Source organism: Balaenoptera ricei, chromosome 19 (assembly GCF_028023285.1).
Source record: "Balaenoptera ricei isolate mBalRic1 chromosome 19, mBalRic1.hap2, whole genome shotgun sequence".
Lineage (NCBI taxonomy): Eukaryota > Metazoa > Chordata > Mammalia > Artiodactyla > Balaenopteridae > Balaenoptera > Balaenoptera ricei.
In genome coordinates this window covers 60,696,272-60,721,364 of record NC_082657.1, presented here as the reverse complement: position 1 = coordinate 60,721,364, position 25,093 = coordinate 60,696,272, and the positions used below count along the sequence as shown (strand labels likewise).

The following is a 25,093-nucleotide window of genomic DNA, read 5'->3' as shown; positions in this document are numbered from 1 at the left end:
AGGAGAGGCGGCCAGAGCTCCCGCCCCCGCCCGGGCCGCCCACCGCCTGCAACTGGGACGGCAGCCCCAGGAGAGGAGTCCCCGCCGGGCCCCGGGCCGCGCTCTCAACAGCCTCCTCCCCTTTACGCTGCGCTGTTAGTACTTCAGACTGTCTTACTGGCCTCTGTTCATCACCTATTAATTGTGCGTGCCTGTGGAACTGTTTTCACAGACAGGCTACGATTTGGCTTTTCGGGATGACGCGCATTGTGGCAGGACAGACGAGGGGCCCGGATCTGTCTCCCCAGCAGAAGTGTCAGGCAGAAGCCAGTGAACCTGCTCCCTGGAGCTACTGAGACCCCAGGGCAGAAAGCACGAGGGAGAAGGGAGGGCCGGGGCCGCCAGGGAGACCAGACCTTTCTCCTGGGCTTCCCGCCGCCGGCGCTCCTCCAGGTCCAGCTTGCTGACCAGCCGCCGGCGCTGCTGCAGCAATTCGTCGTAGACGTAGGTGGGGTCGGGGCCCCGTGGCGCCGGGGGCCGGTAGGGCGAGCCTGGCTTCAGGGGCCCGGGGGGCTCCCCGAAGGGGGCCGGCGGGGCGAGCGAGGCCCGGGGCTGGCCCAGGACGGTCTGGGTGGACGGCTCGAGCTCCGCCAGGAAGTGCGCGGGCGCGGGGGGGAAGGCCTGCTGCTCCAGGCCCCCCGCCTCGCGGGGCGGCGGCTGGTACTTGTCCAGGGGGGCGGCCTCTCGCTTCCGGGGTCCCTCCTCCGCCTTCTCGGGGCAGTAGACCCTCTCCACCTTCACCAGCGGGACGGCCGCCTGGCGGCTGGGCTCAAACGGGGCGGGGTGGCCGTGCAGAGGGTGGCCCTCGGGGGCGCGCCGTGTCTCCAGCGTGCTGTCCATCAGGGACACCGGGTTCCAGAGGGCCGTGGGCACCGAGTGGTGCTGGGGCTTGGGTGAGATGAGGGGCGGGGGGCCGCCAAAGTGCTGCGGGGCGTCGCGGCCTCCCGGCTCGTGACGGTTTGGTCCCGGCCTGCGAAGGAAGCGGAAGCAGCCATCAGCCGCGAGGGCCCGGGCGCGCCAGCCACCCCGGCCCCCAGGCCGCCTGCCGGGAACCCCGAGCCGGCCAGAGCTGGAGGAGCGAGCAGGCCTCCTCTGGGCCACGTCCCAGGGCTGGAGGGAGGACGGGCCTTCCGCTCCGCCACCTTCTCTGTGGACCGCTCGAGGCAGGCGTGTGCAGGCCCGCTTTGGAGAGGACAGGGAGCCCGACGTGGGCTCTGCGGGTCTAGGGCACAGAGACAGTCTCGGCCCAGCCAGGCCCGCTGGAGCCCGTCTCTCACCCGCGACCTCACAGCAGCTCACCCTGTCCCACCGCTTCCGGAATTCCGAGCGCGCTGAGAACAGACCCGCCCCCGGCCCGACCCCACCTCCAGGCGAGCCACACGAAGGGGAGCCGGGGAGCCGCTAGCGAGGGGGCCGGCCTCCTCTCTCCTCCGCGCTCACACACAGCAGCAAGAGGCCGGCCTCTGGGGTCCACCCGGCCTAGACCTGTTTCCGTGGACCCCCTCACAGCCGGCAGCTACGCCCAGAGGGTCTTCAAGGCCCGGGCTGGGGCCTGTCCAGGGCGCCAGGCCACCTGCCGGAGCGCGCGCCCCTCACACGCAGGCGGGCAGGGAGCCAGAGGGGACCTTCGGTCAGACACGCAGCTTTGCCCCGAAGCCGAACTAAGTGCCTTTCCTCGGTGCGTTTAAAACAACATTCACCTTCCAAAGGGCTACGTGGCTGCCGTTTCTCCGAAGTTTATCTGTTTTTTTAAGGGAAGCCCCACGCTGCCACGGAGACCAAGGGTAAGGTCTGAGGGGACGGAGGGGAAAGGGCAGAGGCCACGGCAGGCACGTGAGCAGTCGTCTCAAGGCTCCGCCTGCCTGGCCGAGGAGGGGCCAGCTAATCACAGCCACCAAGGCCACTGCGCCTCTGCTGGGCGGATACGAAAGGGAACCAGATCGAGAAGCGTACGTCCTTAAATAAACAGCAGAGGAATGAAACCTGTTAGCGAAGCAATATTTCACACGCTGCAGCAGGCACAGGCTGGTTTTCTAACCCGGAGCCCAAGGGCCCGAAAAACCATCAGGTTCGCGCTGCTGTGGGGACCACCGAGGCCAGGTGAGGGCCGAGGCAGAGGCCACCCCCGCTGGGGGCAGCAGCACACAGGCCCTGACAGCTGCGCTGGGATCTTGCAGCCCCAAGCAGAGGAAGACACCCTCGGGAGTCAGCGCGCCCTGAATTTATCAGGAGATGCTGGATGTGTGCTGACTGCTCGCCCAGCCCCCAGGGCGTGCTGGGGACCAGAGGAACAAAGGGCGGCTCAGAAGCAGACGCGACAGCCCCCGTGTAGCCTCGGACGGGCCCAGAGAAGCAGAGGGAGCGTCTGCAGCACAGACCTCGCTGTGGCCACGCTGAGCGGAGCAGAGGCCGGAGGAGGTAGGAGACCCAGGCAGGGGCCCGGCCACAGTGCACTCCCAGTCACACCCAATTAGCAAGCAAATCCCCTCAGTGGATGCAGAGGCAGGACTGCTGGACAGGCCAGCCATGCCCAGGACACAGAAAAAAACCCACCAGTCAGCCAGAAGCTGGAGAAAGAGAGAGGGAACAAGTGGACATTTACAACGCCTCCGACCCAGACAGCCAGCACCATGGACGTCAGGGGCTGGGAAGAGGCTCAGAAATCCTCCCACCCAACCTCCTTTGTGCAAAGCTGAGGGAGATGGGCCCGGAGAAGGGGAGCAGTGTCCAGTGTGCCCCAGGCCTGGCCAGGCTCTCGCCACCAACTCTGGTGTGGGTCTCAGCCCGGCCCTTCAGAGTGAGCCCTGGAGGGATGGAAGGTGGGGTGGGGGACACAAGGTGACAGCCAGATCAGCAGACAGGGAGCAGCGAGGCCCCAGGGGCAGCTGGAAGAAGGGGCCCAGCTCACAAGGCAGGTGTCGGCAGCCAGGGGTCCCAGAAACAGGTGCAAAGGCCTCTTAGAAATTTTTTACAACAGGGCTGGAGAAACGGGTAAATTTTTTAAAATTACAAAAGCAGTAAAATTAATTTTTTGTTTGATTAAAAATTAAAGGGAGTCCCCCTTCTCATTAAAAAAAAAAAAAAGTTTGGGCAGAGGGAGATGGAGAGAACGGACATAATTACTCAATGAAGATTCTCCCTCGCCCTCTTCAGGCGCCGTGAGCGTCCCTGCTGGGACGCAGCTGGGCCGAGTGGGAAGGGCCCGGCTGTAGACACAGGTTACTCGGGGATGGACGCCCCTGAGCAAACGCCTTCCCTCCTCACCGCCCCCTCCTCCCGGCCAAGGCGGGGGTTAGAAGGTGAAATGAAATACAAGTGACAACACTCGCAGGCTCGCAGGAAGCCAACCACAGGCGCTCATTAAACGCAGGCTCCCTCGTGCAGACGCCGCCCCCATCCCCGGGCCCACCTGGCACTCTCAGGCCTGTGCTCCGCGTCCGCGGGCGCCGGCGGCCGGCCCAGGTCCAGGTGTTGCTCCAGCACCTGCTGCCGGAACTCGGACACCTGCGACTGGCGGTCCTCCTTCTCCTGGCGCAGCCGCCGCTGCCGCGCCAGCCACTTCTCCTCCTCGTTGGTGCGCTGGAGGAGCAGGGCCGTGGCCGCACTGCTGCCCGGCAGAGAGAAGAGGCCGTGGGTGGAGAGGAGGCCAGGCACGGGGTGGTGCGGGGCGGCCGCCGGGTGCAGGGGGTGCTGCACGGGCTTGGGCGCCTGCAGGCCCACGTCCTTCAGCTTCTCTGTGGGGGGAGAAAGGCTGTCACGGCGGGATCTCAGCACCAGGCTCAGTCCCTCCCCGGCTGCCCGTCCTCCCGGAGGAGACGCGCACCACCCTCCAAGGGCCTCCCCGCGGCCGGGCCAAGGCAGCCGGGGGCACAGGTGCTCCCGGGCGCTCGCCTCATCCGGGTGACACGCTGGCTGTGGGCGTGTGGGGCAGGCGCACGCCCACACGCCAGAGCAGACTTGAACTCTGGGAATCACCCGAGCCGGTTGCTACAAGTTAGATTACGTGTACGTACGACCAAATAAAATGTTAAAGACTAAGGTTAAAAAACACTTAAAACTATCCCTTCCTAAGAATTTTGTTAGGTTTTACCACGGTGCACAGCCTTTCAGCCATCTACCTGCAACTGTTTTCTCCGTATCGCGTGCCTCTCGCCCCGGCTCCCTGTCCGGGGACATCAGGCTCGGAGCTTGCCACGGGCACGCTGTGAACCTGCTCCAGGCCCGCGGGCAGACGCTGCACAGCAGGGCCCCCTCCTCGGGGAGCCGCCCCAGCACACTGCTCACGGGGCACGGTCCTTCCCTCCCTCGGGTACCTGCTCGGGTCGGGGTCAGCTGCTCCGCGGCCTTGCCCCGCTCCTCAGCGGCGTGGCTCCGCGGCCCGTGCAGCTCGGCCGCGGGCAGGAAGGCCGGCTCCAGCGCCTTGGCGGCCAGCAGCTCCTTCTCGCGGGCCCGCTGCTCCCGCTGCCGCTCCAGCTCGCGCTCGCGCTCGCGCTCCTTCTCCCGCTCGCGCTCCAGCTCCTTCTCGCGCTCGCGCTCCTTCTCCCGCTCTCGGTCGGCCTCCCGCTCCCGCTCGCGCTCCCTCTCCCGCCTCAGCTCCTCGTCCATCTGCATCCTGCGGGGCGAGCAGGGGGAGGTGTGACCGCCACCGCGGGGGTGCTCGGGGCCGGGGACGGAGGAGCAGAGGACACCCGGCCTGGCACGGGGCTTACCTCTCGGCACTGAGGCTGGACATCCGCTCCGAGTGCAGCGCCGCCAGGGACGAGTGCGAGAGCTCGGGCGGGTAGCGGACCCCAGAGAGGTGGAGATGCATAGCTGACGGATGCAGTGGGGGCAGGGAGCCGGGCGTGGGGATGGGGTAGAAGGGGGACCGCAGGGCCGACAGGCAGTAGGAGTCGTCCATCCTGTGCGAGAAGACGGGGCTAGTGAGCACGGATGGTAAAGGAAAAAAGGCAAGACCCAGCCCTACCACCAGGTGCCCCAGCCAGGTACAGTCATTGATCCAGGGGCGCTGGACAGCGCAAGACGGCCACAGAGCCTCCATGAAGGCCCTGTAGAAAGGGTCCACGTCCACAGACAGACCCAAAGCCCCTTCCTCCCAGAGGCCAACAGATGATAACAGCTCAGGGCTCCGAGGCCCTGCTGGCCACCCCAGGCCAAGTGAGGAGACTTCCAGGTCTGGGAAGGGGTGGTCCACAGCATTACTGCCGACCCGTCAGGGAGGACGCAGGAAGCTTCTACGGAGAGCAGTGGTACAGCGCCGTCTCCGGCGGGGTTTCCGGGTCCCACACAAACCGTGCGCTCTGTGCGTTAACGCTTATGTGCACCAGTGGAGCCGACGGCGGGAGAGGGAGGAGCTGGGGCAAGGCCAGCTTGGACAGAAAGTCCCTCCGGGGGCAAAGTCCTAATGGCTCATCTAGAGGGCTGGGAGGAGCGGCCGCCTGGGGTCTCCCTGGGAATCTGGCCCCAACCAGTGTCCGCCCAAAGGTGGTTGGGGAGGTCTGGGGGCGCCTCACCTGAAGGCCGGGTGGGGGAAGGGGTGCGGGGCCAGGTAGCTGGGGTGGTAGTAGGCCGCGGCGGTGGCCGGGTCCAGGCCCAGGGGAGGCAGGGAGGACATGCGGAGGTCCTCGGCGGTGTGGTAGGGCCGGAAGCTCCGCAGGTAGTCCTCGGTCACCGTGCTGGGGGGCACCACGTGATGCACGGGCCGCTGGAGGCTGTGGGAGGGACGGACAGAGGACAAAAGGCAGAGGTGAGCCCCAGGCCGGGAAACGGGCCAACCTCCCCGCACCTCCACCATGCCTCCCTCACAAGGACAGGTCCTGGCCGGAGGCCCAGGGCACAGGTGGGCAGCTGCTGCTCCTCGGGCCCCCCTGGCCCCCTGCCGTCCTCACCAAGTGGGCGCAGGGCCGCTACCCACGGCCTGGAGGGACCCCTGGCCCCGGGGGCCCCGGGAGCCCCAGGCTGGGGGTTTAGGGTCAGGCAGACGGCAGAGCCAGCCATCGGCTCAGCGTGAAAACGACCAGCAGGCACAGACGGGGCTGCCGGCCCGGGGCTGAGCCACCATCTGGCGGCTCCTGGGCTCAGCTGGTGCGGCACTCAGGGGTCCAGAGCCCAGCACGCGTACCCTCCCCGGGCCCCGACCTGCACTTACTTCAGCGGAGGGAAGCGGGAGTCCTGCACCACCGAGCTGGGGGAGATGCCGAAGGGGTAGGGGGTGCTGAGCAGGTGGGAGGGGATGGCCGGGCCCCCTGCCTTCTCCTGGGGCAGCGGGGGCTCCACGATCAGGCGTTCCCGACTGCTGCCGCTGCCCCGAGAGCCAGCGTCTTGCTAGAGGACAGAAAGCAGCGGGTCAGGGCGGAGGCGGGCGGCTCAGAGCACGGCCGACGACAAGCCAGGCCTTCCTCCAGACTCGGGGCGGGGGGTGGGGGTGGGGGGTCGAGCTTTATAGAGTACGATCTAAAGATGGCCTTTCCTTACGGTTTTCCACCCAAACCTGCAGTATGAGCGGCGTGGCAGGCGGAACAGAAAGAAAAGAGGACACGGGTTCCGACGATGGGCGGTTCTGGACTGAAACGCATCTGGGCGACAGGAAAGGACAGACGCCCCAGGATCGGACTGGGGTCCAGATGAGTGCCCGTGAGGGGACACAGCACAATAGGGCCGCCCGTGCCCTCCCAACACAGATCTCCTACAGGTCACACCTGCTCCAAACTCAGACGCGGGAGCTGGGTGATGGTGGTCCCTGCACACCCCCCCAACCCCCGGCGGTGAGCTCTGCACTGCAGCGGCTGTGACAGAACCACGCGGAGCCCCTGGCCACTGATCGCCAGGCATGCGCCGGCATCCCAAGGGGCCGAGGCATCAGCTGTGCTGCCAGCTGCCGGCCTGCGTCACAGATACCTCTTGGCCCACGGTGCCCGTGGAGGACGTGGCCGAGAAGCTGCTGCTGCCCTTGGGCAGAGCATGCCAGCCTGTCCCCCGGACAAACCCCGGGGCGGCCCGGGCGCCGGCCAGAGCAGGGAGCCGTGGGACCTCAACTGGTCAGACCTGTCTGGGGACCTTTGCACACTGATGGGGCCAGGGCTGTGGGCCCGCCTGCCCCAGACTCCCGGACACAGAGAGTGACCTGGGGCCTGGCGGGGAAGGCAGACCCCGAGAAACCAGAAGGCTCTCACGCAAGGCAGGACGGGGAGGGGGGGAAGGCGGCCCCCAGAACCCCCGGCCACACGGAGGAAGGTCCTGCATGCCCACCCACAGGAGCGTCCACAAGCCATCGAAAGGTTCTGTCGTTGTGGTCATTCACGCGGCTGACAGAGGGCCGCGCGGCAGGCACCGCGTCAACAGCAGCCGGGGGCTCTCGCTCTGGACACGGGAGCGGCCGCCAGTCCGGGGGCTCCGTCACCGTGACACCCTGTTCAGCCTAAGGTGAGGACATCTCGGCCCAGGCCTCCCCTGAGCCCCGAAAGCTCCACAACCCGGCCCCTCCTTGGCCAGCTGGCACGACGCCCACCACCTGGCGCCAGGCCCGGCCACCCCTGATCAGCCGCAGCAAGCAGGGCGTGGGCCCAGGTCTGTCCACCCCAAACCCACGGTGTTTCCACTGGGCCACAACCCTCTGTCTGTCTCCTCACTGATGTGGCGCATATCCAGGAATGACCACTGTACGGGGGGCGGTGACAAGAGTCTGTCCCCGAGGAGACACCCTCTCCTGTCCCTCCAGCCCTGGCTCTGCCAGTCACCTTCCCGTCAGAGTCAGGAGATGGGGCAGCAGAGACCCCCAAACCATCTCACTCCCCGTATGGGGGGCAAGGGACAGACTGCGCAGCCCCCCGGGCGACCCCTCCGCCTCCACACCAGCAGAGGGTGACCCCGCGGAGCAGGAGGGGCCCGTCCGTCACCGTATTTACCAAACGTGCTGGGTGGGTGGGCGCCGCGGCAGTGATCGTTAATTGGAGGAGACAGGCCGCTGACTGGAATTTTTAATGAGCGGCCACATCTGTTCCCACGTGTGGGCACAGCCCCTCCGCTCACGGCAGAGCCCTCGTGGTGCGTGCGTGAACTCCGACCTGCCCTTCCCGGGACGGGTGGTCACAAAGTGGCAGTCAAGGGTGGGACCCACACGCGCGCCAAGCCCGGGTCAGGGCAGGGAGCCAGGGACCCCCGCCGAGGTATTACGAGCCTTCTACACGGGGGCCGGCGCGGGGCGGCTTCTGTCTGGTCCTGGAGACCCTGGACGGGTCCCGTAACTGCCCCGGGCCTCGGTTCCCCCAGCTGTCGAACGTGCAATCAAAGCAGCGGCTCACAGAGCAGCAGGGACGGGTGCACGGGTGTGAACGGGAAGCGGGGGTCTTGCGCAAGCAGCTGCACCTCCTAGCCCACCCCCCTACACCCCCTCGCGCTCCCCGTCGACACTACCACCCAAGGGGCTGTCCTCAGCGTGCCGGGTCCCCCTCACCCCCCTCCCTCTGCTGGCGCAGGGCCAGGCCAGTACAAGTGCTGACCGCCGCGACGAGGCACGAAGGCTCTCCTCAGCTGCTCTGGGGCCTGCCCCTCACGGGGGCCACCGTGGAGTGCAGAGGCCCTGCGCCCGAGGTCTGGGATGGACTAAACAAGGGACGGCACGGCCCTCAGATGCTCTCTGGATGGGGACGCAGTGGCTGGAGCCGGAGGCCCCCTAGGTGCCAGGGCGGCTACCCTGATAAATGCCTGCGGTGATGGGACCTGGGGTGACCTGGGCTCTGCCTCCAGGCTGGCAGCAAGGCCCCTCCTCCCCTCAGGCCGCAGTAGGAGGAAGACGGCAGCCCAGGACAGCAGAGTCCTTGAGGGGACCTCGATTTAAGAACAAAATCTGGGGACAAGCTCCAGGCAACTCCAGGCCATCACACGCTTCCTTGCGCTTCCGGCACTGTTTTGCTGAATCAAACAGCAGAGTGAGGGGCCCCAGGCAGCCCCTGTCCCAGGGGAGGGGCCCCGGGCGCACCAACTCCAGCTCAACGCCGTCCCCAGAAGCCCCCTTCAACCCTCGGCAAGACAAAGCCCTGCTTGAAGGCGGCTGGGCCAGATGGCACCTTCCCAGCCTGGCCGAGGACAAACAAGGAGCTGGAGAGGCTGGGGGAGGGGTGGGCTGGCGGGCAGGGGGTCCAGCGGGCCAGACCCACGCGCCTCCCGTCTGGCTGGAGCCCTGCCCAGCTTATGACAGGCACCTGGGAAGGAGGTCGGTGGGGGGGGGGGGGCCCGGGCAGCAGCCCCCAAACCAGGCCAGGCCCAGGAGACTCAGCCGGCCACCCCGAGGCCCCCGATGGTGGCGGCCAGGCCCCCACGCCGGCCCGCGGCCGGGCTCGCCCGAGGAGCATCTGCGGGCAGCTCTCATTTCTGAGCAGCGGCTGCAGGCGCGGCTGTAGAGATGAAAGAAGGAAGGAGTGGGGGGAGGGGGGAGAGTCCTTCATTCTCTGGTGATTAGAGAGGTTTCCACTAGGCAGCCGGGCAGACATGCCCTGTTAGCTTTAAAACAGACTATTTGTCATTGCATCTGTCCTTCCACAAGCTCCTGCTACCTGGGAAATACCGGTGACCCCGGTGCGCGGGAGGGCCCCCCGCGACTCACGTGCCGTGACTTCAGGAAGCCCCCCTCCCCCCCACTACTCTACTCTTCCCGGTCTCCCCTCCCCAGAAGGATTCAATTCTCCGCTGAGCCTTTGTGCCGGAGCCGGCAAGCCGTACATCACCCACTAATCCAGCTCCCTTCCCGCCGCCCTCCCTGGTGGCACTAGTGTTTCATTAGCCACTGCCTCGGTAAGTGGCTGGAGAGAGCCACCGCAGCCCTTTCTCTAGGGGTTACTCGGTGTTTCTGAGGCAGTGAGGACCCCCCGCCCCGGGAGGAGGGCTGAGCTTGGGGGGAAGGGGCCCAAGGCCAAGGCTCCTGGGTGTCCAGGAGGGGGTCGTTTAGGAGGCTCCTGGGTCTGGATGGGCAGCTGCTGGGCACAGAGGGCAGGACCAAAGGGGAGGATCCGGGCCGTGGGTGGCCGTCACCAGCCAGGGCCAAACCAGGGACGTGGCACCAAGATCAGAAACCATCTGGGCCCCCGGGAGTTAGGGGAGACACAAGTGGTTAGGGCCCTGAGGTCCAGGCCGGTCGCCAGGTGGCAACGGGCCCCTCTGGAGGCAGGAGATGCTGGTGAAGACCCCTTGTCCTCCCTCAAACCAGGACTGCGGCGTCTTGGGCCTCTGCAAACCCCTCTGGCCGGGATCTGCTCACCAGGCCCTGCCCTGGCTCTCCTGCCTCCAAACTGCACTCGAGGTAGAGCAAACAAAGCCAAGACAGCAGCTTCTAGGCGGGCACGGGGGCCTTGGCCAGGTGATGACCCAGCAGCGTCCATCACCTCGGATGTGGGGACCAAGCTACGGCCACCTGACCTATCTCCAGGAATTCAGGGGGTCCCCACTGGGCTCCCTGGTCAGGGCCTGCCTGAGGGTGGCCCCCTCACCTCCAGGGCAGAAAAAAGACAGACCCTGAGTGACGTCCAGCTGGGGCCCTGGTGCCCACCCCCCAGCCCGCCCAGCAGGGCAGAGAGCTGCGAGGGGGGTGAGGGGAGCGTTCCCCCCTCCCCCCTCCTCCCCCACTTTCTTTGTGGTTTAATTAGTATTTCCAAGTGGTGCTATCCCTCTGGGAACTCCAGAAAAATCCAGGAGAGAAGCACAGAGACAGGGTTCTTAATTAGGAAGGGCCCCTCCAGGCTGGGGGCACCGGGGCTGGGGGCGGGTGGTGGAGGTAGGCAGGTGCAGGGGCAGCTCCCAAGGCCACCAGCTCCTCCTGCATGGCCACGTCACACCAGGCACCCACCCCGCCATGTGCGGGAAAGGGCCTCCCGGGGCGGGCGGGCTTCAAAAGTTAAGACGGAAATAGGAAAACTGACCTGTGAAAATATGGGCTGGTATTTTCGCTATTTCAATTCCTTGTTTGTGCAATAGATAATAATCATAACAGCTATTGTCTATCAAGTGCTTACGATGTGCAAACACCATTTTAAGCACTTTGTCCCCCGCAAGATTTCTATGTTGGAGTCCCAACCCCCAGGACCTTGGAAAGTGACCGTATTTGAAGACAAGATCTTTGAACAGGTTATTAAGGTAACACGAGGTCACTAAGGTGGGCCCTGATCCAATAGGACTGGTGTCCTTATAAGAAGAGGAGGTTAAGACACAGACACACACAGAAGGAAGAGCATGGGAAGAGACAGGGAGCAGACGGCCGCCTACACACCAAGGAGAGAGGCCTCAGGAGAAACTGACCCTGTCCACACCGGCAACATGGGCCTCCAGCCTCTAGAATAAATCTGTCTTAAATAAGCCCCCATCTGTGATGCTCTGTGATGCTCATTGTGGCAGCCCAAGACCACTAACGCCCGTGAATCTTCTTAAATCACACAGACCCTCCAGGGAGGTGCTGTAGTTATACCATTTTGCAGAGAAAAAGACAGGCTCAGGGGAGTGAGTTGGGGCAGGGGATTTCAACCCCGAAACCCAGGCCTGCTCCGCGGGAGGCCACCTTCCCAACACCCGTAGCTCATCCGGCCTCCACCCTAAGCCCCCCTCCCCACACTCACCTGCCGGCTCTCGCTCCTCCACACGCCATTGACGGTCTTGGTGGGGGCGATGGTCACCACGGGGGGCGTGCTAGGGACGCTGTGGCCCCCAGGGGGGACGATGATGGGGCCCATGGGCACGCGCTTGGGCGTGCTGGCCGGAGAGCTGTGGTTGGTGGCCGGAGAGGAGACGGGGGACGACTCACTGCTCAGTGAAGACCCTGCGGGAGAAGGACACAGCAGCCTGAGTGGGTGCCCCCCGGCCCCCAGCAGCCGGGCAGGGGCATGCGGGCTCCTGCGGACGCCCCGCCCCAGCCCGGGATCCGGGTGGTAACTCCCCACCCCCGCCCACGGACAGGGCCTCCCATGCCCGGTGCTGCTCCCCCAAAGCCTCCCCCCCCCGAGCGGGTGAAAGAGCCAGGGGCGCAGGCAGGGCCACCGCCCCAGACATGGACGGAGACACAGCCTCAGGAGAGCAAGTGTGGCTCGACGAGTTACACCCACGGCAGCTGGGGGCCGTGCGCGACACCCCGGGTCACTCGGGCTGATGTGGGCCGCTGGGGCGCAGGGTGAGTGAGGGGCCTGCTGAACCTGCCCCACAAGAGGCAGTAGCTGCACATGAGGGTATGAGCCAGGGGGTGGGCACGAGACCCCCCAAGGCGCACAGAAAGGCCCCAAGTTCTCCCCGCGAGCCCCCTCTGTGCTTGAGGGTGGGCGTCCTAGCTGCTGGACAGGCCTGGCAGGGTGGGAAAGAGGCGAGGGCGTGGCTGAGGAAGGCTTGTATTTTCAAAATATCGACTGCGTTCATTTTAAGTTTTAAGAACTCAGTTATGATCCGGCGCTGAAAGCATACAGGTTGGTGGTTTTTTTAGCACATGCACAGCGCTGTGGAAACATCACCATTATCTCATTTCCATCACCTCCAAAAGAAGCCCCACCCTCAGCATCAGCCCCATGTGCTGCCCCCCCGAGGTGGGTGGTGTGGAGGCCTGCAGGCCTGCGGGGGGTCAGGAGGATGGGGCTGGTTTAGCTCCTGGCAGGGGCGCAGGGTCATGGTGGTGCGTGGGGTGGGAGGAGAGGGCGGGGCCTGGGGGGCTGGGAGGAAGTCACTTTGGGTCCTAAGGGGGAAGGCGCCCATTTGCAGCCACATTGGCCCGCAGCTGCTCCTCCCGCGAGGGGCGGGGCCGCCTGTGAGCGAGGGGTGACGGCGCGTCCCCTCCCCCACCCCTGAGGGCTGGAGCTGCCGGCAGGGCCTGGTCCTGGGGTCCCCGAGAGTCACGCCCAGGCCCAATGAGGTTCGGTCGTGTGCACATCCACACCCCGCACTGTTCTGGGCTGCAGTCTGGGGACAGAGGAGACCCCTCACATGCCCCCCAACAGATGCCCCATGGCACACAGGCCCCTGACACAGACCCCACCACACCTGAGAGCCACAGAGAACACCCACGGCCCTGAATCTGGGGCAGGCCACACAGGGGACCCCCAGATTTTACTAAACAGCAGAGCTTCAGCTTGTGCCAGGCACCGCTCCCGCCCATGGTCACGGGGGTGGCGTGAGCTCGGGCGGCCAGCGGAGGTGGACCTGGCCGCGGAGGCTGCTGCCGACAGCCCCAAGCAGCGGCCTGGAGACGCGCCATCTTGCAAAGCTCCCCTCTGAGGGGCTCAACCGGGCAGCCTCTGCCTGCGGGAGCCCCACTTGGGGCACCTGGGGCGGGGGAGGAAGCTGGGGCCAGCACAGACCCTTCCCCCCTCCACAAGCAGCACCCATCCTCCCTGGATTTTGTTCAGAACCTGCCTGGGTCCCAGGGGCCAAGACCCTCATCTTTTCTCCAAACCATCTCGAGTGGGCACGCTCCTGCTACCAAATCAAACCTTTGCCTGAAGGGAGGCAGGGCAGCCTACAGCTCAGGGTGCTGGGAGACAGTCGCCCCTCCCTCTGCCCCAGAGGCCCCGGCCATTGAGGCGCGGGCTCAGCGGTGACCAGGGGGCAGAGCGGTCGGCTGCCGAGGCCCCACGGACGCTGGGACAGAGCTTCGCCCTGAGCAGCGTGCTGCCGGTCCAGGCCGCTTCCCCGTGCTTCCCTAGGCTTGTGCACAGCTTGAACAACCGTACGGGGCAGCCCCACGGGGAGACACCCGGGCCCGCCAGACCTGCCCCCAGCCGAGCCGCTCGGCAACCCCAAGAACAACGCGGAGGCCAGGCGCCCCCGTCACCTGCAGCCCTCACCCGTGAGTGCCTGCCAGTGGGCAGTGAGGAGTCGCCTGCAGGCTGCTGCCCCTGACGTGTGACCCCCGATTCCCCAGAAAGATCCGCCAACCACGGCCCACACAATTCTGCAACCCCAAGTCGGCCGGGCCAACCACCGAGACCCAGCACCGGGTCAGGATCGCAGCCGTGGGGCAAGCTCCAGCCTCGGTCAGCTGTCATTACCGCCCACCTGGGGACAGCCGACAGGCGACAACGGCGGCGGCCTTCCTTTCCCAGTGGGACAGCCGCCAAAGTTTTGAAACGAGCTGTGTCTGCCAGGTTGGCGGGGCCCACCCGGGAAGCCAGCTTCAAGGGAGAAGCAGGAGGCAGGCGGCGGGCTGACCTGGCCAGCCCTGGGGTGTGGAGCCGGCCGGCCGACGGAGGGAACCCCTGCGCCCTAAGCACTCACCAGGTTTGTGCAACTTGGGGAAACTGGGAGCATCTATCTCCCCCACCACCGCCCACGCCCTGGCCCGGCAACCCCGCTCCTGGGGCCCCAGCAAAGCAGGCTGCCGTCCACCAAAGACGCAGGCTGGCGGCCCCTACGGGAAACTCCCGCCATGTCCACCAGCAGCCGGAAGGACACAGAGGGGAGGGGGTGGAAAGCCACCAGAGCTCTCGGCCACCAAGCAGGAGGACCTACCGCGCACCCGGCCTGCACCCCGGGCCGCCCTGTGTAAACTCCGCCTGGGGGTAGAGGGAGCCGAAAAAGAAAGAAAACATACACACCAAGGACCCCCACCAGTCAAGGGAGAGGCCACACTGCCTGGAGAAAACGGTGCAGTCAAGGCCAGGTGGGGTCAAGGCCAGGTGGGCTCTGCCCCTTGAGGGGCCGGGCAGACGGAGGGGCGCTGGAGCAGACACTTCAGAGCCCCGCCCTGTACCAGCCCCTGGGGCCTCACAGCCAGGAGGGCCCAGTGGCCCAGGGGTCACGCCACCTGCGCACAGAGACTCCGGGCCACCCGGCTCCCGACCCCGCTGCTCCTGCCCCCTCCCGTCCCCTCCCACCTCTCAGACCGCCCCCCTCCGGCCTCCGAGCCCCCGCCCCACGCCATTAGCAGGTCTCCGTGGACCAGCATCCTTTCTAAGCGCTGGGCAGCGAGGGAGGAAGCAGGAGGGGAGGGCGAGAGACGGAGCCCGGGGGCCAGGTACCCCTGCCCGCCCGGAGGCCACGGGCAATTAGCAGCCTCGTCCCTCAGGGGCGGGCCGGACGCCTCGCTTGGCAGCCAGATCGATGCCTGACCACGCAACCGCCAATTAGCGCGGTCGCCCCCGACCCCGTGCTCAGGGCGGCGCGAGCTGTAATGAACCGGCGGTACACGGCAGGCGGCAGCGAGCCGCGTGCGGGTGCGGAGGGGGGTGACAGCGCACAGCGGTCCGCGTCACCTCTGTCATCTGACCTCACGGATTAGCGCCCGAGGCCCCCTGAGCCCGTGTAATTAACAGCTGAGACACCAAAGTCGCTGTGAGGGGAGAGGGAGCGAGGCCTGGAAGCACAAGTGCAGCATGTCAGCTCCCGAGACATCACCAGAACGACCTTAAGCACCAGCTGGGTGCCCTGAACAAGGGCTTCTGTGCGGGGACCACCCCGGCCCGGCACACTGCAGGGTGTGAGCTCGGTCCCGCCGCACAGCCGTCCCTCTCCCGGGCACAAGCCTGCACTGAGTCAGGCCGCCTCACCCGGGGAGGGACGGACGGCGGTCACCTGATGTGCTCCCTAAGGGAGGACCCCTGGGACGCCTTCCCGAGACGCCCCCTCCCGTGGCCGGAGCCGCAGCACCACAGGGCCAGCCCGGGCAGGGGTCCCCCTCCGCTGAGCCTCGCCCAGACTGTCACCAGGTGCAAGCAGGGACCCGCCAGCCACGAGCGCGTGTGGATCCCCACCATAAGCACGTAGAGGCAGGGAATGAGGGGGGGACCCTCTGGACTCCCCGCCGGCCGGGCGCAGCGGGGACAGCCGGGCACACGGCACGGGCTCCACCCACCTGTGGGTTCGGGGAGAACCCCCTGAAGAAGAGCCGCAGGGCTGCCCTCTGCCCGCTTCCCTTCCTGGAAGAGGCCCTCCCGGCCTGCCTGCCAGCTCCTCCACGGCGCGGGAACAGTCGGAGGCCCGTCCACCCAATGCCCTCTCCCAGGAGCCCTCACCCCACCTCACGCCACCAGCGGGCGGGGCACACCTGCCCCCAACGTAGCGTCACAGGACGGTCACTAAACCCCAGCCAGCAAAGGCAAGGTGTGGTCTTTCTTACAAGACGCGTTTCCAGGGGCCGACGATGCGGTGATGCGCAGGACTGGGGCTGGGAGGGTGGTGGGCTTCCGCTGTGCTGGGGGGCATGAGGGGCCGGGAGGGGGTGCATCAAGGGAGAGGAGAGGAACTGGGGGCGAGAAGGCAGAGGGGGCTTCAGGGAGGGGACAGGGAAAGTCGCTGTTGCAGCGACACGGCCTGGGGAGGCCTCTTGTCCCAGTGTCTCAGGGCTGGGCATCCTCCACCAGGGCAGGCGCAAGCCCCCCTCCCTGGGACCCTCTCTCCTCTGAATCCCCAGCCCAGCGCACAGAGGAGGAGGCCAAGGCACCAAGGACGCCCCTGCACGCTCACACCTGCGCTGCGAGACAGATGGGGCTGCAGACACGCCGGGAAACCCAGCCCCGCCGAGCCCTGCGGCCACACGACAGACGCACACGCGTGTCCCCTCACTTGTTTTGCTGTGTTCTCTGAAAGCAGCAGACTTCAGGTGGCAGAACAGGGGCGCCGCCCCTCCCTCCTGGCTCAGGCCGGCTGAGTGAGGCACCACTGGGGGGCAGAGTCCCACCTCCAACCCCGACAGAGGGAGGGATGCTCCGGCCTCCTCCAGGGGCTCCAGGGAAACCAGACGCGCCTGCAAAGCCAGCAACAAGATGAGGCCGGCAGCCAGCAAACGCCTGGAGAAAAGCGCGCTCCCTCCCACCTGTGCTCGGGGACCTGGGCCCCGCTGCCCTTGCCAGCCTGCCTGAGTCTGGTCCAAATAAAGCCGGGGTCCGCCAGTCACTTCTCTTGCAGGCGGTGAAAACGGTGCTCGTGCCCTCGGGAGACCAGCTCCATGAGGCCGCTCGGTGCCGCCCACACCCCGCTGGGGGGGATGGACACGTGGGATTTGAACAGGCCGCGTGGCTTTGGAGCCCACCCTGCTCCTTCCGCCCCGCCCAGCCCCGCCGGCAAAGGGGCCGAAGATAGACGCCAAGGGCACTGCTGCGGGACGCCTCATTCAAGGGGGCCCCAGCCTGTCACTGCCGAAGGGTCCCACGGGTACAACCGGGACCAACGTGGGGGTCAGGCCCAAACCTGCAGCCCGAGGCTCCTTCCAGAACGTGCTGTGTGGGCCTGGTCACGGCCTGGGACCCCCTTTCTCCGAAGAGCCAAGACGAGGGTCGAGGTGACAGGGAGCGGCTGCCCTGGGCCTGGACGCACCCGCGCTGTCAGGACATTTGGGAGCAGCCGCGGCCAGCTCCTCCGGCCCGGACAGGACGGGCTCTCGCCCCACACGGGGTCAGTCTGGGCCTCGAGACACACGCGCAGCCCTCAGCCGTGGAAGCACTCGCCTTCCCTTCCCGGCCCCTCAAGCCCCGGCTGCACTGCAGGGGTGGGGAAGGTGGGGATGGCAGGGGTTGGGGGGATGGCGTGGGTGGGTCTCATCTGCCGCGCCCGGCGCCGCACCCGGAGCTAGCGTGTTCTTCCTACATCGTCACAATCTACGGAGTACAGACATTATCCTCAGCCTCTTCTGTTTTTCTGTTTTATTTTTGGCTGCACCGTGAGGCACGTGGGATCTTAGTTCCCAGACCAGGGATCGGACCCACGCCCCCTGCACTGAAAGCACCGAGCCCTACCCACTGGACCGCCAGGGAAGTCCCTAGACGTTACCCTCATCCTGAGGACACACGGCAGCTCAGAGAGGTAGAGCACTGTGCCCAGGCCACACAGCAAGGGCGTGAACCAGAATCTGCCGGCGTCCACGTCCACCCTGCTGGGTGCCCGCGTCAGAGTGGGTTACAGGGCCAGGCAGATCTGGGCCCTCCCCCTCCCCGGACAGGCAGTCCCTTCCAGTCCCCCAGGGGAAGACACCCGGCTCCCCGCTGGCCGACGGGGACGGAGCAGGGCCATGTCGCTGCAAAGAAGCCTCGGGAAAGATAAAACCCCACCGAGGGCCAATGTCTCCTCCTCGCATCCTCTCCCTGCGGCAGAGCAAATGATGGGCACGTGGATTACTTGCTCTGAACTGAATTTTTAAACTGCAGCCTGGAGACACAACGTGAGGAAAGACATCAGCTGGGGAAGCAAAGGGGAGAGCTGGGCCACGTCTCGGGGTAAGATGCTTCCGCAGCGTGGGGGGCGTCGGGGGCGGAGGAGCGGGTCACGGGGCAGTCGGAGGCGCCCAGGGCTGCGGCCGGCACCTGGGCAGCCCGCGGCTGACCAGCACGGGCCCGGCAGCAGGAGGGGCCTGCGGGGGTGGGGAGGGCTGCAGCCTCGGCTGTCTTGGCTCTGCCATCGGGCCCACCTCTCCCACCACCTCCCTATGCAGGAGGAGACGCAGCGCTGGCTCCACCTGGGACCTCTGCCCTCGGGGACAGGGCTCTCTAGGGTCAGCCATGGGGTCCTGGGTCACCTCAGCCCCCAGATGCTGAGGTGCTGGCACCTCCGGGGCTGTGGGGCCTGTCGCCCTGGGTCACCCTGAAGAGACGGGGGCCTCGCCCTCATGGAGGGACAGCTGCAGCAGAGGCGGTGGCTCCCTTTCTCTGGGAAGGTGGACACGGGTGCCAGGGCGGGGTAGGAGGCCATGGAGTTTCCAGTGTCCCCTCTGCTGCCTATGGCTCGGGACACCAGCGAGCCCAAAGCTCTCGGCTTTGCCCACCACCAAGACGGACAGAGAACACAGGCCAGGGCTGCGCTGGGAACGCAGCGGGAGACCGCCCTGTTTGCAGCAGGTGCTCAATAAACGGTCACTGCCGCGATTCAGGAGGGGAGAGCCCTTGCTGGGTCCACCTCCTCACACACCTGCTGACAGGTGTGCGGTGCCAACCAGCCACGAGAAGTGTGCTATGCGTGGACAGCCCTGCAAACACCGGTCTGAGAGCGGGAGCCAGCCGCGGGGCTGCGTGCACCCACAGGTGACAGATGTGCAGACAGCGGATCCTGGCTGCCAGGGCCGGGGGAGGGTATGGGGAGAGGGTGACAAAATACGCTGGAATTAAGAGTGACGGTCGGGCTTCCCTGGTGGCGCAGTGGTTGAGAGTCTGCCTGCCAATGCAGGGGACACGGGTTCGAGCCCTGGTCTGGGAGGATCCCACATGCCGCGGAGCAACTAGGCCCGTGAGCCACAACTACTGAGCCTGCGCGTCTGGAGCCTGTGCTCCGCAACAAGAGAGGCCGCGATAGTGAGAGGCCCGCGCACCCGACGAGGAGTGGCCCCCGCTTGCCACAACTAGAGAAAACCCTCGCACAGAAACGAAGACCCAACACAGCCATAGATAATAAATAAACTTATAAAAAAAAAAGTATAAGTATTATTAAAAAAAAAAAAAAAAGATGAATTTTCCGAGACGTGAATTATACCTTAAGAAGTTAAGGAAAAATATCAAGTCCCCCTCGCTCCCCACTGCCGCCATCACCAAGCCCAGCAAACGTCCCCCTTGGGCTCTCTGGTCCCCAGTGGAGATGCAGGCAGGGGAGCTGGGGGCTGCTGGCTCTCCCCGCCGTGCCCCTACAGCCCCCAGGCTTCCAGAAGCTGACAGCCCACATCTCCACTCTGTCCCCCGCTCTGCGGGGAGCACAGACCCACTCCCACGAGTGCTCCCTGCACCACTGTGGTGGGTGCTGGGGGGTGGGGAGTGGGAAGGGGGGTGCCCCTCCCCAGCCAGGACCATGCACTCAGTCTTGCCGTCCTAAGTCGGGCTCTCCACATCCACTTGGAAAGGCTGAAGGAGCAGCAGTGAGGGGCACAGGGCGTGTCCTCACCAGCTGTGTGACCTCACGCTCATGACTTGACCTCTCTGAGCCTCAGCTTCCCCACCTGTACGATGGGCCGACGACTCTGGGCTGCCAGCCAACTCTACAGATGGGAGACAGCCCATCAGAGCTGGGGCAACTCGGTGAGAAAAATGGGGACCAGGCACGGGATGTGGCCCAGAGGATGCTCCAGAGAGTACCTGAGCTCACTTCTTCAAACCAAAGCCCCACTGGGGCGCACCAGATGGCGCACTGCCAACGAAGCTCATCACTGCTGCTTTAAACTCCAGACTTTGCCTGGGGCCCCCAGAGCCAGAAATGAGGCCACAAGTCCCCAGGACACACACACGGTAACTCGAGCATCAGGGCAGCGCAGGGTCCAAATACTGAGCCCCCCCACCAAAACCTCGGCTTTCTCATCAGAACGATGGGGATAACCTCGGGTCAACCAGCGGCGGACAGCACAAGCTGAGGCCAGCGCGGCTCGCCCCTCCTCCCCCTCCTGATCCTTTGTCACAGAGTTCCCGGGCATCAGGCGCAACTCCCAGATCGCAGCCTGCGGGGAGCAGGGTCCGCTCCGCAAGAGCACACGCTGCTGCCGGCCAGCGAGGCCCGGCAGTCTCCGGCACGCGGGCTGTCCACCGGCCCGTCATTCGAGCCGGACGCTGCGGCCAGCCTGGGGCGGCAGAGAGGAGACGAAGGCCATCAAGGCAGGCTCTCGCGTGAGCCAGGCCTGCAGACCTCCCCACCGCCCACTCGGCAAGGAGGGAAACGTGCCCTTTCACTGCCACATCCTCTACAGATGGGGGGGTGTCACCCCAGGATGAGCCCAGCTGCCCGGGAGTGGACACAGCTGTTGGCTGAAGCCCCGACACTCGGGGGTGACTCAGCCAGATGGCCCCAGCGTCTCCCACGTGCTGACAGTTGTCTTTGAAAGCTGCGCCAGCCCTGTTTCTCCGCCTCCTGGAATGCTGGGAAGGAAGACACCAAAGCAGGGAGCAAGTTCTGCCCTGGGGGCTTCGCGCTGACTCTGAAGAGACGCCCAAGTCTCGACCCCAGCCCAGGGTGCCGCTGTGCACTCTCCTCCCGGGGTGCTCGCAGCCAGCCCAGGACCTCTCTTCTGGGGGCCTCGCCGGCACGGAGCTCACCGCATCTCTGCTCTCCGGCCACGTGGTGTGCGGTGGCCCCGAACAGCGGGGCCTCCCGACAGCGGCGGGGCTCCTGCGGCCGGACTGGCCAAGGAGTCCCGTGGTGGGCATGCGTGCAGGGACTGGGAAGCTCTGTCTGGGTGGACAGAACAGCCCAGGGCAGGCGGACACCAGCGGTGAGGGCGATCCCTAGCTGTGCAGAAACCAGGCCCCGGAGGCCTTCGCTCCTGGGCCAGATCCACGCTGCCCGTCAATTCTAGTCTACTCCCCTCACATTCCTCCTCCGTCCAACAACCACGTAATCAGCAAGGGTGTGGAGACAGGTCAGATTCAGAAATCAGCAGACCCCCAGCCACCCCGGTCAGGGCAAATGTCCGCTCTGCTGAGCTAGAGACCCCAGGGTCTACAAAGACAGACAGAGCTCCCGCACACGTGTTCTTCGGGTGCCCCTGAGGGCCTGGAACCCAGGACGCCAAGCCCTGGACATTCGGGGCAAGGCAGATGGCCGGCAGAGGCACCCAGGGTCTCCGCTTCCTCTGCCCGGGAGGCCGACCCCCTGCCTCCAAGCAGTGAGTCCGGAGGGTGTCTGAGAGGCCTGCGCCAGAACCCGCAAGGGCCCAGGCCTCCCAGCAGCTCTGGCTGCAAACTGCTCGCCAGCCCTAGAAGTGCCCGAAGCCAGAGCTGTAGTGAGCCTCGTCATACAAACAGGAAGGCTGAAGCTCAGAGAGGGTCAGCGTTTGCCCAAAGTCACAGAGCACGTCACTGCCCAAGTGACACCAGGAGCCAGGGCTCCGGACCTCTGGGGGACACCTGTTCATGCCACCACAAGACCCCTGCCTTGGAGGGGTTAAGCGGTTCCCCCACTTTGGGGCACTCGGGATAAAGAGGGTTTCCAGAGACCGTGCTCCCTGCCACGTCTGGAGGGGGTATCAAGGCCCGGAGCTCCCGGTCTCCTGGGAAACATGCCACCTGGGGAGAGGCCCCCGGGGCAGGCTGGGGGCTCCTGAGGGATGAATCGGGGCCCAGCACATCCACCCTCCGAAGCCACAGCTGCCGGATGCCCCCTCGGTGGTCCTACAGCCAAAGAAGGACAGAACAGTAGAGAGCGCGGGAAGCAGGAGCCAAGCAGAGCTGCTGGGGCCGGTGGGCTCACCGGACAGGTTGGGGTCAGACAATGCGGTCCCCGCCAGGACGAAGCAGCACGAGAAAAACCAGCAATAGACGCGGGCGTGCAAGCACGTGGGCGGGAGCGGCCCCGCCCCCGGAGCCCCGTGAACATGCGGAGCGGCGGCTCGTGGGACCGGCTGCTTCCCCCCCCCCCCCCCCCCCCGGCGCAGGAGCCGCGAGGCCTGGGCAGGAAGGAAGGGGCCGCTCTCTCCCCCGCCTCGTGGAGCCGCCCGGCGGGCGCGCCTCTTACCTCTGGGCTCCTCCGCCTGTTTGGCGAGCTTGCGCAGCGCGGCAGCAAAGCTGGAGGACGGCGCGGCCTGGGCCGACAGCGCGCTGCTGGTGGCGGGGCTGCCGCTGGGCACCAGGGCGCCATTGAGCGGCGAGGGGGTGAGGGGGTTGACGGTGGCGGTGGTCCTGGTCGCGGTGGAAAGCATCCCTAGTGAAGGGGACTTGGGCTCATGGCTCATGCCTGAAACAGGAAAAGAAGAACCAGAAGTCACCCAGAGAGCAGGAGGGCCCGGCACCAGAGCGGGGTCCGCGCGGCCCGGGGGTCCGGTGCCAGCGGGCGGCATGCGGGGAAAGGGAGCAGAGCCGGCGGCCCCGGCAGGACAGGAGAGACGGAACAGAGCCAGTGCTGCGCAGAGAACGGGGCCGCAACCCCGGCGTCCAGAGGGCACCCCACCCTCTCGGCTCCGTAAGCAAAGAGCCGGTGTGCCCAGGACCCCGGTGAGTGCAGATACCGAACGGCTCGTCCGGCCCAAGCCGACAACCTCTCCAGGACAGCCCGGAAGATCTGAGAGCATCCCGACGGGCGTTGGGGACGGAGACCAAGGCGCGGGGCCGGTGTCCTCGCAAGAAAGAGAAGAACGCCAGGGGAAAGGGAAAGGGCTGAACCACTGACGATCACGAAGACGAACACACTCCTGCCAGGCCTTCAGCACACCGCTCTGGAGGACTGAAGGAGCACGTCCTTTTCCTTCCAGAAAAGCGAACAGGCTCGTGCTGGCAGGCAGCACAGACCCGGGGTCGCCCAGAGCCCTGCTGTGCCGCTACCGTCCCCCCTGGAACCCCAAGGCCACAGGGACCCAGCGGGTCTGCACTGAGAAGGTGCCTCCGGGGACAGACGCAGGCAGAGAACACAGCCACCTGCAGACCCTGCTGCGGTCTCGCCCGGCGCAAACCCCGCCTAGATGCTAAAAGACCCGCGACCGCAGGTCTAAACCGCTGTCCGGGGGAAGCCCCCTTCCCACGGGGGTCCAGGGTCAGGTGCCACGCTGGCCAAGGAGCCGCCACCCGCCAGGAGTGACAGCAGATGCCTTCCCACGAGCCCCCGGCCTTTCAGGTCCTGAGGAGGCTCAACCTTCACGCGCCCCACTGATAACGGCGGGCTCCCTGGCGGGCGGGCGTGAGCGGTGCCACAAATAAGTCTTCCGTTAACTTCTCCTGCCCTCTCGGGCACCTGCCGCATCCCCGCTCCCTCACCGTGGGTACATTCGAGAGGCGTAAATCAAGGCGCACGGCCTCGCGGGTGGCAGGGGCAACGGGCTGTGTGCAGGGAGAGGTAAACAAACTTGCGAAGCCCCAGACGGAGATCTAGGCGGGGCAGCTCCAGGGAGCACCCGGGGTCAGCTGGGGAGGGGTCCTGAGAGTCATGGGAGGGGTGAGAGGGCACAAGCACAGAGCGTCCCAGAAGATGACAGGGCAGGAATGTGTGCTGCCCCCAGGCCACAGCCCCCACCCCCAGGGGCTCTCCGCAGCCCCCCGAGCCCAGCCCACCTCTGCGGCACTCTGCATCCAGTCCAACTCGAGTCTAACTTGCTTCCATGCCTGTCCCCGTGGGTAGCCAGGTGAGCACTGGGGACCCCCACCGGTGGCCAGGCAGGGGTGGGCCCCTGAGACCTGCCCTGCCCCCCCGCTGCCCCCAGAACTAGCCAGGAGAGGCCGCGGGCCCCGACACACGCCCTGAACCCAGGGTCCCGGAGAGCCGGGCCGCGGCCGCCATCGCCCTCTCGCCGGGCGGGCAGCAAAAGAGATCTTGGGGGCTCGGCCGCGTAAACGGCCACGGCAGGGATGGGGTGGGGGGGGCGCATAAAAGGCAGTATCGAGGCAGGCACGAGTTCGAGGGAACACCGTTCTCTCGGGAGAGGGCTCGCACCTCGGAAATAAAGGACCCGCACAAGCGCCCCTGCGCCCAGGCTGACCTCCCAGCTGCCGGCGGGTCACGTGGGCGGCGCCACGCCGGGCGACAGGGGCCCACGGCAGCAGGCCCACTGAGCGGCCGGGGCGGCACCAACCCGAGGCTGACCCCGCATGTCCTCCTCTCTCTGGAAGAACAGGGGAGAGGGTGGGAACCACATGCCCACAGGCACTGCAAGCCCACCAGAGAAACCCGAGAACCCAGGGGGTCGCAGGGTCCCTGCCCCAGCGGGCTGGTCACTAGAAAACACAGGTTCCCAACAAGAGTCCTTTCTCAGCCAAGCCAGCACCCAGCCAGCCACTGGAGGGCCGTGGAGCCCGATGGACGCCATGTCCTGGAAGCTCGGCCCAGGCCCTCCTCGGCCCCCTCTCCTCCTCCTCCACGGACGGTGAGGACAGAGAGGGCAGGAGGTGCTGCCGGCCACGGAGCCTGGAGGTCAGGCTTAGCGTGGACTAGGCTGCCACACGCTGGGGCCTGAATCCCGGCTCTGTGACCTGCAGCTGTGTGATGTTGGGCAAGTTACTTTGACTCTCTGGGCCTCCTCAGTCTCCTCGTCTATAAATGGGGGATAAAGACAAAGTCTGCCTCAGGAAGTTAATTCCGTGAGGGTTCAAGGGGATAAATTACGTGGGAAGCTTCAGAGCGGGGCTGGCATGTCCCAGGAGTCACTGTTATTATCATGCAACTGGTCAGCACACGGGGCAGAAACCCAGGTCTCGGGTGGGCGAGGGGCTTG

General features: G+C 66.0%; 1 protein-coding gene across 15 annotated transcripts in view; it reads right to left on the bottom strand.

Annotated features, from left to right (window-relative positions):
- GSE1 (Gse1 coiled-coil protein) overlaps positions 1–25,093 on the bottom strand; it is a 421,108-nt gene that overhangs the window by 14,900 nt on the left and 381,115 nt on the right. For 11 of the 15 annotated variants that reach the window (XR_009499162.1, XM_059905627.1, XM_059905626.1 and 8 more), the window contains 8 exons: positions 22,411–22,629; positions 11,640–11,839; positions 6,188–6,363; positions 5,553–5,750; positions 4,749–4,940; positions 4,353–4,651; positions 3,449–3,773; positions 396–1,009 (listed from right to left, as the gene is read on the bottom strand). Coding sequence is in view for 14 of the 15 variants with exons in the window: in XM_059905627.1 (XP_059761610.1) it covers positions 396–1,009; positions 3,449–3,773; positions 4,353–4,651; positions 4,749–4,940; positions 5,553–5,750; positions 6,188–6,363; positions 11,640–11,839; positions 22,411–22,629 (2,223 nt within the window). In the remaining variant the exon portion in view is untranslated. The remainder of the gene's footprint in view (positions 1–395; positions 1,010–3,448; positions 3,774–4,352; positions 4,652–4,748; positions 4,941–5,552; positions 5,751–6,187; positions 6,364–11,639; positions 11,840–22,410; positions 22,630–25,093) is intronic. The other 4 variants (XM_059905628.1, XM_059905640.1, XM_059905639.1 and 1 more) reach the window with 1 other exon arrangement.